The 12,247-nt window shown below is 44.8% G+C and overlaps 1 protein-coding gene across 1 annotated transcript in view; it reads left to right on the top strand.

Moving 5' to 3' along the window:
- Positions 1–5,616, top strand: part of LOC116985514 (small nuclear ribonucleoprotein-associated protein B-like) — a 65,307-nt gene extending 59,691 nt beyond the window's left edge. Inside the window, exons 7-8 of the mRNA XM_033040280.1 lie at positions 3,952–4,080; positions 5,579–5,616. Of these exons, the coding sequence (XP_032896171.1) occupies positions 3,952–4,080; positions 5,579–5,616 (167 nt within the window). The remainder of the gene's footprint in view (positions 1–3,951; positions 4,081–5,578) is intronic.
- The last annotated feature ends 6,631 nt before the right edge of the window (positions 5,617–12,247 follow it).

Genomic DNA, 12,247 nt, shown 5'->3' with positions numbered 1-12,247 from the left:
CCTTCGAGCCAGCACCGTCATTCATTGTGATCATGGCTGATCATCCCCTATCAATAACCCGTGCCTGCCTTCTCCCCATATCCCTTGACTCCACTAGCCCCTAGAGCTCTATCTAACTCTCTCTTAAATCCATCCAGTGACTTGGCCTCCACTGCCCTCTGTGGCAGGGAATTCCATAAATTCACAACTCTCTGGGTGAAAAAGTTTTTTCTCACCTCAGTCTTAAATCACCTCCCTTTATTCTAAGACTGTGGCCCCTGGTTCTGGACTCGCCCAACATTGGGAACATTTTTCCTGCATCTAGCTTGTCCAGTCCTTTTATAATTTTATATGTTTCTATAAGATCCCCCCCTCATCCTTCTAAACTCCAGTGAATACCAGCCTAGTCTTTTCAATCTTTCCTCGTATGACAGTCCCGCCATCCCAGGGATCAATCTCGTGAACCTACGCTGCACTGCCTCAATCACAAGGATGTCCTTCCTCAAATTCCACAACTATAACTTGTTCAATAATAGCCAGTTTGAGTTTCACCTGGACTACTTGGTTTCAGACCCTAGTCCAAACATGGATCAAACAGATATATTCCAGAGGTGAATTGAGAATGACTACCCTTCGTGTCAAATTAGTATTTGACCCAGTGTAACATCGAGCTGGCCTGGAAAACCTGAACTTAATGAGAAATGAGGCAAAATCACTCCAGTGATTAGAATTGTACCTTGAAGAAATACAGCGTGGTTGGGGCAGTATTGAATATAGAAAAGGGAATATCTCTGATGGGATGCTGGGGATAAGCTTTGAAAAAAATTGGTGATGGGTTAAAAACTAGTTAAATAGAGAGATAGGGAGAGAGAGAGAGAGAACATTAATAATGTAAAATCTGTGCAATGAGGATGGTTAGAGAGAGGGTGGAATCTACATGGAATTAATTGGAGCTGGGGACATCTACTATGGAATGAGATTTATAAATCCATAAATGAAAGGAGCAGAATTGGGCCATTCAGCCCATTAAGTCTACTAAGCCATTCAGTCATGGCTGATCTTTCCCCCATAACCCCTGACACACATACTAATTAAGAATCTATCTACCTATCTCTGCCTGAAATGTATCCATTGAATTGGCTTCCGCACCCTTGTGTGCCAATGAATTCCACAGATTGACCACCCACTGACTAAAGACATTCTCCTTCCTAAAGCAATGTCCTTTTATTCTGAGGCTATGATCTCTGGTCCTAGACTCTCTCACCAGTGGAAACATCCTCTCTACATCTACTCTAGCAAAGCCTTCCCCCCCCCCCCCCCCCCCATCCTTTTAAACTCCAGCAAGTAGAGCCCCAGCACTGTCAAATGCCCATCATATGTTAACCCACTAATTCCATATAACCATATAACCCGTCACCTGTCCCATCTCATTTCCTAACAGGAGGTCCAGCACCACCCCTTCTCTAGTAGGTACCTCTATGTATTGCTGCAAAAAGCTATCTTGCACACATTTTACAAACGCCAAACCATCCAGCCCTTTTGCAAAATGTGTTTCCCAGTCTATGTGTGGAAAATTGAAATCTCCCACAATCACTACCTTGTGCTTACTACTAATATCTGCTCTTCCAATTCTTGCTCCCCATCATTCCTGGGATCATTCTCGTAATCTTCCTCGAGACTAACTCCAGCGCCAGCACATCCATTGTCAGATATGGGGCCCAAACTATCTCTCAATACTCCAAATGCGGTCTAACCAGCGCCTTGTAAAACCTCAGCGTTGCACCCCTGTTTTTGTATTCTAGTCCTCTCAAGATAAATACACCTTCCTAAAAACAAGGGAAAGAAAACACAGAGGTTGAACTACAAGATTGGTGATTTTTATTCCTAGCTGTGAGTTGGACAGCGATCGAAAATCAAAAAATCAAGTTGCTATAAATCTGAAATAAAAACTAACTGCTGAAAATATCAGCAGGTCGGGTGGCATTTATGAAAAGAAAAATAGTTTGTTTCAGATCGAGTTCCCTTTGTCAGAATCCAGGTAAATACATCTGTCCCATTTGTGATGTTCATCCTTGCTTTCTATTTCCTTACTCGTCTTTGATAAGCTGTTCATCTACACTCATTTCCACAGTGTGCACTCGCGCGCTCTTTCCTTCACAGCTTTCCCCACCTTTTCTATAGCTTTAAACCCGTCCCACGGTGCGAGTTCATTCAAGAGCTCTCCCGAGTTAAAAAAAAATCAAATTCGTGGTAAGCACGGAGAATGAACGTAACGGGGGGCGTCTCTTACCGGCTGTAACCCTAGCGGCAGGTACTCGGGAAGACTCGCTAATGGCAGGTAAGCACGGGATGACTTGTGAAGATTTTTCAACACGTTGAAAAATGTCCACGAGAGCCCCGAGTACCGACGACTGGCAATTACCGTAAATCTCCGAGTTCGAATCAGGGCAAACTCGGGAGAACTCTTGGAATGAACTCGTACCGTGGGACAGGGCTATTACACTATTTTTCACTTTCTCAGTTCTGACGCAGGGTCTTCAATCCAGAATGTTAATTGTTTCTCTTTCCATAGATGCTGCCTGACATGCTGAGTATTTTCAACATTTTCCATTTGTATTTTGATCATCAGTATCATTTTTTAATTACTAATTATCTTCAACTGCTTTTCCAACCATTCACAACAGCTTAATCAATGACCTTCCTTTCATCAAACGATCTGAAGTGAAACGTTTACTGATGTGTGTACAATGTTCAACTCCTTTCACAAATGAATCAGTCCGTTCAGTTTAGTTTATTGTCACGTTTACCGAGGTACAGTGAAAAGCTTTTGTTGCGTGCTAACCAGTCAGCAGAAAGACAATACACATAGAAACATAGAAAATAGGTGCAGGAGTAGGCCATTCGGCCCATCGAGCCTGCACCGTCATTCAATATGATCATGGCTGATCATCCAACTCAGTATCCTGTACCTGCCTTCTCTCCATACCCCCTGATCCCTTTAGCCACAAGGGCCACATCTAACTCCCTCTTAAATATAGCCAATGAACTGGCCTCAACTACCTTCTGTGGCAGAGAGTTCCAGAGATTCACCACTCTGTGTGAAAAATGTTTTTCTCATCTCGGTCCTAAAAGATTCCCCCTTTATCCTTAAACTGTTACCCCTTGTCCTGGACTTCCCCACCATCAGGAACAATCTTCCTGCATCTAGCCTATCCAACCCCTTAAGAAGTTTGTAAGTTTCTATACGATCCCCCCTCAATCGTCTCAATTCTTCTCTCAATACTCCAAATGCAGTCTAACCAGCACTCTTCTAAATACACAATTGCAATCGATCCATTTACAGTGTGTAGATACATGATAAGGGAATAATGTTTAGTGCAAGGTAAAGCCAGCAAAGACCGATCAAGGATAGTCTGTGAGTCACCAATGAGGTGGATAGTATTTCGGCACTGCTCTCTGGTTGTGGTGGGATTATTCAGTTGCCTGAGAACAGCTGAGAAGAAACTGTCCCTGAATTTGGAGGTGTGCGTATTCACACTTCTATTCCCATGCAGCAAGACTACGACAGTATCAGGCATGGGTTCATGTGGCCAATACCTTTGTGCCATAAACATAAGAAAATTAGAAAGAGGAGTAGCATTAGAGGCCAACTGGACCCTCAGGCCTCCTCCTTTATAATAAACGCATGGCTGATCCATTCTTGGCCTCATCACCACATACGGCGCCAAGCAATGACCATCTCCAATTTTAATTTCTGCATTGGAACATCAACTACTTTCGCCATAGAGGCAATGGTTCTATAAAAGGTAAACAAACCTATAAATAAGAGGTTTGAAAGTGACATAGATCACGCTGTTTGCCTGGTAGCACATGTACCTACATGTCAGTTTTGAACTTTTTGTGACATTATGTAAAAAGCAAAACATGAAATATGGACTATTAATGATCAATGTCCAATCCTTCACGCTGCAGGCTTTCTGGGACCGCCACCTCCTGGCTTGAGATTTCCATCTGGACTCTCAATGGGGATGCCTTCAGCCAGAGGAGTTCCCATGGGAATGCTGCCAGGAATTAGACCACCAATGTTGCCCAGGATGAGAGGTAAGTATCAAAATAGTATTGTACCTTGGGTTATGTGGGTCTCTCCTGAATATCTTGTTTGTTCTGAAGAGTTTGGAGGAGCTTCATTTTGATTCCACTGATATGGTTTGCTGTTTGTTAGCATCCCTTTCCTCAGTAAATTGTGCGCATTTTTTCTACTCGTTTCACTATTTGTCCCAGACTTAGTTATGTTTAGAGGTACAGTGTGGAAACAGGCCCTTCGGCCCACCGAATCCATGCCGACCCATACTCTAGCACTATCCTACGCGCAATCTTTATCGAAGCCAATTAACCTACAAATCTAGACGCCTTTGGAGTGTGGGAGGAAACCAGTACATAGAAAATAGGTGCAGGAGTAGGCCATTCGGCCCTTCGAGCCTGCACCACCATTCAATATGATCATGGCTGATCATCCAACTCGGTATCCTGTACCTGCCTTCTCTCCATACCCCCTGATCCCTTTAGCCATAAGGGCCACATCTAACTCCCTCTTAAATATAGCCAATGAACTGGCCTCAACTATCTTCTGTGGCAGAGAATTCCAGAGATTCACCACTCTGTGTAAAAATTGTTTTTCTCATCTCGGTCCTAAAAGATTTCCCTTATCCTTAAACTGTGACCCCTTGTTCTGGACTTCCCCAACATCAGGAATAATCTTCCTGCATCTAGCCTGCCCAAACCCTTAAGAATTTTGTAAGTTTCTATAAGATCCCCCCTCAATCTTCTACACCTAGGGAAAACCCATGCAGCCACGGGGGGAATGTCCAAACTCGGTATAGACAGCACCCGTAGTCAGGATCGACTTGGGTCTCTGGCGCTATAAGGCAGCAACTCTACCGCTGCACAACCATGCGGCCTTCATGTTGGTGAACAAGGAAAGCACATTCAATGTAAGTAACTACTCTCCCTTGTGTGTGTGTGTGACCCCTTTCCTATCAAAACCAACTTTCCCAGTTGAAAGAAGTGACATCATTCTTTGGTATGATATACTACACTTCCAGTTCCTTTCTCCAGTCTTTGAATGTGTTTTTATCTTTGAAATTAGCACCCCTGTGCCTGCATCTCTCCAAATGTAATCCTTCAGGATTACATTTCTGAAATGATCCCAAGTTACAAATGTTTTTCTAAATAACTTCTGGATATTCCTTCTGGCATTCTTGTGTTGAATTCAGATGTTTTTTGGTTTTGGGTTTGGTTTTCTTGCTTGAGCGCTGATCCTGGTGTTATAGCACAGGTACTTTGTGTTTTAATTGTAATTTAACTTCCATGTTACAGATCAATTGTGGTTCTTGTTTTGTTTCACTATTGATTAACCATTTATGCTGCATCACTTAAGGTAGATGAAATGCATGAAATATTTTATTTAGCTGTTCTACTTATCCAAACTTCTAAATTGTTCTTTAGAAAGCAGAAAATATATAGATGCTGCTACTTGTATTGTTACTGTGTTTTATATTGCATGGTTGTATTCACATAGGTCTATTGGTTTCTCCCCAAGGTTTCCCTGGATCACGAACAAATCCTCCAAGGCCTTAGAAGAAGGGTCGAGAGACTTTTTGAAATTTACTCAACTGTGAACTGAATAGTTCATGGAATTAAGTTATTTTCGTTTACCTGTTACTTATGTGAGCTGGAGATTTTCCAAATGGGAAAAATCACCTGTCGACAAAGATGTTTCCCATCAAGGAGAGACTGATGACCTTCCCTTTTTGTCCTCTGGTTCAAACATCCATGATTTTTAAATCAGTTTAGATTGATCAACAGCAGATTTCTGACAATATTTGGCCAAAATGTAATTTTTGTTGTTTCATGGACTATCAGAACATACCATTCTCTGCATTACAATAGTATTAATTCTTGCTAATATAAAACTCATCCAATTTTGAAATTTTTTTTTTTGAAACATGCCGTATATTGACGGTAAAAGAAACAAGAGTAATGGTGTTCATTTAAACCGCATGCTTTGTCAGACTGCTAGAATGGAACAGTTAAATTCGGGATCACCCAAGCTTTTATGAAACTTTGGCTATGATGTTGAAGGGTCAAGTTTCAATTTAATACCATTCTAAAGTACAAACCTGAAAGATACAAAGTTCCACTTCCAAACTGTTGGCATCTCTATAGAATGGCAAGAACACTTGAATTGGTTTCAATGTATCTTGGTTAAATTGAAGTTCTTGTTCTCAGTTTCTGATTGTATCTTCAGTGGAATTAAATGACTCTACTCAATTTCTCTCAGTAACTGTTACATTTTCAATAAAGTGGCATTGACTAAGGAAATGTTAATGCCTTAGAATAGTAAGATTAAACGAGAACTTACCAGTTTGAAGTTTGATCTGTATTTTATGAGGAGGAACGTTGAGGGAATACGTGAAGAACCCGCTTACGACGCATGCGTGTCATCCTTCAAAGCAGCGGTGTGAGGTCACAGAAACACTATAATGACCTAATATAGTAAGATTATCAAAGAGATACCAGTTTAAGATATGACTAATCGAGGGTGGGAGCGGAGGGCACGTATTCCCTCAACGTTCCTCCTCATAAAATACAGATCAAACTTCAAACTGGTAAGTTCTCGTTTAATCTTACTATTTTACTTCGGAGTCACGTGAGTGACTACGTGAAGACTTCAAAGCTCTGTGACCTCATGCCGTGGAACGAGTCCATGCTTCACAACTGCCTTGGTTGTGGGGAGAATGATGTTAACATCATTAAACATAATACGATATTGAAACCCAACTGTAAAATATTAATTCCAATTATTGCCCCTATTTATGCAGTGAATTATATGCAGAACTTAAAATTGTTTCTGCAATTCTTCCAGGTTCAATAACTGGTTTGTTATAAAGTCGTTGGATAGTTTCCTCCGTTGACCATTCTACTGTCTTGAGGGTTTTGTCCATTGGTACGTCCAGCTTCATAGCTGCCAATGTAGCTGCAGTCCTGATGGAGTAAGATTTAATTTCTCCTTAGAGTCCACTCCAGCCTTTGTCAGGACTAGCTTAGCCATTTAGAGATGATCTGGCTGTCACTGTTTTGAGTGGCTATTAGTAGCTGATAAACGTGACATTTCTTCCCTCTGATGATCTAGCATACTTCATGTATGATAATAAATGAGTTATAATACAGCAACGACCATCTGTCGTATAGGCTCTGTACTTTGTTTTTAGGCCTGCTGACCCCTGTCTGTTCGGTTTGACCCTTTGATTGATGTGACAGGTTTAATTCCCTGATGAAATCATCATGTTGTCCAGCCTTAGTTTCTGTAGTGACTGGACTCTTTGCACCGTGACCAAGGCCATCAGCATGACTGTTTACATAGTCAGTTTCTGTAATGACAGAGCTGTAGCTGGAGACCAGTTTCTTAACTTGGTCAGTACAAAACTCACATCCCATATATGAATGTACCTAGTTCTTGGGGATTAATTTTAACATGCCCTTAATGAGTTTTGTTCCCAGTGTGTGTGTCCCCACAGAATGTCGCTCTGTACCTTCGACAGGTATGTAGACAGAGCACTCCTGGCGTAATTATGGTACTATGACTAAGCCTCTCATCGTAATGGAGGCTTGCCAGGAATTCCAGAACAGATGGCTGTTTATAGATCTGTGGGTGATAATGGTTATGAACGTACTTCCTATTTCTAGAGAATACCAAGTACTGTTGAATGACGCGTGACTGCGTTCAGAATTAGATAATGTCTGATATTATATGGCTGGCACACAGTCCCTATGCCAATTCTACTAGCAGTCTGATGGATAGTTAGTTCCCTGCCAGTCTCCATTAAGGCTGTCCATATTACCAGCAAAGTCAGTGCCATGTGAACTGTGTTAGCAGTGAACTGCAGATGACCTGTAGTTTAACACATCTGTGGGTACCTCTAATTGGTAATCTAGCCAGCATATCTTGATACGATGGTACACAAAATTGCTGGGGAAACTCAGCGGGTGCAGCAGCATCTATGGAGCGAAGGAAATAGGCGACGTTTCGGGCCGAAACCCTTCTTCAGACTGATGGGGGGTGGGGAAAGAAAGAAGGAAAAGGGGAGGAGGAGGAGGAGCCCGAGGGCGGGCGGATGGGAGGGTGGGAGGAGACAGCTAGAGGGTTAAGGAAGGGGAGGAGACAGCACGGGCTAGCCAAATTGGGAGAATTCAATGTTAATGCCATAAGGACGCAAGGTCCCCAGACGGAATATGAGGTGCTGTTCCTCCAATTTCCGCTGTTGCTCACTCTGGCAATGGAGGGGACCCAGGACAGAGAGGTCGGATTGGGAATGGGAGGGGGAGTTGAAGTGCTGAGCCACCGGGAGGTCAGGTAGGTTATTGCGGACTGAGCGGAGGTGTTCGGCGAAACGATCGCCCAACCTACGCTTGGTCTCACCGATATCTTGATACGATGCTTGCCAAATAGTACCCTAGGATCAATACAGAAGATGACACAAAGTTCCCATCTGAAAGAATATAAGTACGAAGTTCCATTAACCTACGATGAAGTGGCAACCACCTCTGATTATGATAAGGATATTTAGTACACAAATTTCTGTGATTCTTATTGGATGTCTCCATAACATCTATAATGTGTGTACGTAGTTTAATAATGCTTCAATTTGTTGCTTCCTTGTCTGAATGACGTTCAGTTCAGTACATGCTGAACTAAGGAGCAAGTAATGAATACCTCCACATTCTATATCAGTGGTTTGGGAGGTTCCAGGTTTGCATATAAGGCCAGTGCATCCTGGTGAACTAGTGTCATGTTTATTTCTAATAGTGCGGCCGTTAATATCCCGCTGATAGGACTTTAGAACTTTCTTTCGGTTCAATACCTTGTCCTGTTATGTTTTTGGTTACTGCTAAGACTAAAGGATCCAGCAGTCCAATACAATTCCTGATAGATAGCATTCCCATCTCAGGATTACACAGTAATGTCTGTTCCAGTAATGTCTGTTTCAGGGGAACAAAAGCACACCTGTGAGTAAGGCTAACTGGTCAGATTTGAAGCCAGCATCCTGACCAACGTGTCTCCAAATACTTCAGTTAACACTGGCCACATTCAGAGCCCCACAATTCCCCGGAGGTAAATGTCTTGCCAACACCTCAGCAAAGTGATGTGTAGACATGTACTTTTATCCAACCGCTCCTGCCGACCTTCGTGCTCTCGGGCACTAGTCGCACGCGGTTTTTGCCGCAGCCGGTCCCCATGCCTACGGGCACTGGTCACTCCCGGCCGCCCCATATAATTGTGCCGTTGCTCGCAGTCCCGGTACTCCCCGGCACCTGTCGCTGACGGCCGAACATGCTGCAGCCACTCGTACCGGTTTCCCAGCTCCGCGAAAGTGGCCGCTGCTGGCTGCGCTATATCCTGCAGCTGCTCATCCTTACTTCGGTATCGGTAAGTATTATCCGGAGGCTGTTTCTCCACATCACTTTCGCAGTGATGTACTTTGCGCTTTGCCTTCCCGCCCGGTCTAGGATTTGATTTTCCCGGCGCGGGGTTTAAATCCGGCACAGCTGATGTCTCCATACAAGTTGCCTGTGCCGGCGGCTGCTGCTGCAGGTCCCCGGCACCTTCGCCACTGACGTCCTGCAGCTTCTTTACAGCCTTTCTACGCGTTGCTCTGTCCATTTCCTACACAGGGTGAAATGCAGAGTCCACTTTCTCCCCTCCTTCAGGGTTATGTAAACCTGTGCCTTGGTCAGGGTCTGACCAAATATGGTCCTGCCCACTCTCCTCCGAGGAGTAAGAGATATCTTGCGGGCCCACACGGGGTACCGCTGTGGGACTTACCTTTTGCCCACTGTGGCTAGCCTCCATATTTCTGGGACTGCCACCATGGAGGAGCTCCTCCAGCCGTTTTGGTGTGATTTGCACTCGCTCTGTGGATAGAGAACTGGCTGGCAAACAGGAAGCAAAGAGTAGGAGTAAACGGGTCCTTTTCACAATGGCAGGCAGTGACTAGTGGGGTACCGCAAGGCTCAGTGCTGGGACCCCAGCTATTTACAATATATATTAATGATCTGGATGAGGGAATTGAAGGCAATATCTCCAAGTTTGCGGATGACACGAAGCTGGGGGGCAGTGTTAGCTGTGAGGAGGATGCTAGGAGACTGCAAGGTGACTTGGATAGGCTGGGTGAGTGGGCAAATGTTTGGCAGATGCAGTATAATGTGGATAAATGTGAGGTTATCCATTTTGGTGGCAAAAACAGGAAAACAGACTATTATCTAAATGGTGGCCGACTAGGAAAAGGGGAGATGCAGCGAGACCTGGGTGTCATGGTACACCAGTCATTGAAAGTGGGCATGCAGGTGCAGCAGGCAGTGAAGAAAGCGAATGGTATGTTAGCTTTCATAGCAAAAGGATTTGAGTATAGGAGCAGGGAGGTTCTACTGCAGTTGTACAGGGTCTTGGTGAGACCACACCTGGAGTATTGCGTACAGTTTTGGTCTCCAAATCTGAGGAAGGACATTATTGCCATAGAGGGAGTGCAGAGAAGGTTCACCAGACTGATTCCTGGGATGTCAGGACTGTCTTATGAAGAAAGACAGGATAGACTTGGTTTATACTCTCTAGAATTTAGGAGATTGAGAGGGGATCTTATAGAAACGTACAAAATTCTTAAGGGGTTGGACAGGCTAGATGCAGGAAGATTGCTCCCGATGTTGGGGAAGTCCAGGACAAGGGGTCACAGCTTAAGGATAAGGGGGAAATCCTTTAAAACCGAGATGAGAAGAACTTTTTTCACACAGAGAGTGGTGAATCTCTGGAACTCCCTGCCACAGAGGGTAGTCGAGGCCAGTTCATTGGCTATATTTAAGAGGGAGTTAGATGTGGCCCTTGTGGCTAAGGGGATCAGAGGGTATGGAGAGAAGGCAGGTACGGGATACTGAGTTGGATGATCAGCCATGATCATATTGAATGGCGGTGCAGGCTCGAAGGGCCGAATGGCCTACTCCTGCACCTAATTTCTATGTTTCTATGTTTCTATGATGGTGGTGCTGATTCTTTCTTTCTTCCACCCGTTTTGGTGTGATTTGCACTCACTCCCCTTTCGGGAGATGGTGGTGCTGATTCTTTCTTTCTTCCACACGTTTTGGTGTGATTTGCACTCGCTCCCTTATTGGGAGACTGTGCCTCTCGCTCCCTGCTGCTCTGTCCGCTCGTGGCTGCTCCTAAAACCCATCCAACCGACCCCCAGCGCGCACGGGAACTGGTCGCTCGCGGCTATTCACAGTCGGACTCCTCGAAGTCAACGACTCTGATTATGCCTACCTCTCCCGACCAGCCGGGGCTGGCGCGGGAGCGAAGTTGGGAGCAAAAATCGGGAGGGAAAGTCGGGGGGGGGTAAGTCTGGCACAGCTATTCCCATTACGGGAGTTCAGCCTGTTGCTGCTGTCTGTCCCCCCCCGCCCCCCTGCCTCTGCGGTGCTCCAGCGGGTCCAGCGGGTCCAACGTGTACTCAGTGCTCTCGGGCACTGACCGCTCGCCGCTATGTTTAGACCTGCGGAACCCCTGCTCCAGCGACCGTTGTCCTGGCGCTAAAGTCGGCTCCGTTCCTGTTTGAAAGCAATTAACGGGCCCCGGCCGCTGCTGGCTGCCTGCAAATCTGCAGACTCTCCCCAGCCAGCTTCATCAGCCTTCTAGATAAAAAAGGGTAAGTAAAGAAAACGAAGTTCCCTTATGTACCTGTTGCAGGTTCAACCCCTGCCGATTTGGAGGAACGTCCTTCCTCCAGCGATGACGAGTTCGAATGCGTGTAGCGATATGACACGCATGCGTCGTAAGCGGGTTCTTCACGTAGTCACTCACGTGACTCCGAAGTAAAATCCGATTCTGGCATGTGATACCATCCAGGAGAACAAGGAAATAATTAGCATTAAATACATAAGTTTTGTATTGACTCAGCAGGGTTGGGATAGTGCTAAACTCAGAGGGAAATGAACCTGAGTTACTAAAAGGCCCGGGCATAATCACCTATTTTTGTTGTAAAATATTAAGTAATTGGATAAATGGGCCCTGGAGTTTCATTAATTTGGGTGGACCATTTACCAAATATTTATCTTACCAAGCCTCCAAGCCACAAGGTAGGTATGTTGCAAAGCCTACCTGAAGCGTCGCTGAAAATCTGTCGCTGCGGGTGTGCGCGATTTTGGCGCCGTTTAGAGGGGGGCG

Source organism: Amblyraja radiata, chromosome 2 (assembly GCF_010909765.2).
Source record: "Amblyraja radiata isolate CabotCenter1 chromosome 2, sAmbRad1.1.pri, whole genome shotgun sequence".
NCBI lineage: Eukaryota > Metazoa > Chordata > Chondrichthyes > Rajiformes > Rajidae > Amblyraja > Amblyraja radiata.
This window is presented reverse-complemented; position numbering and strand designations above follow the sequence as displayed.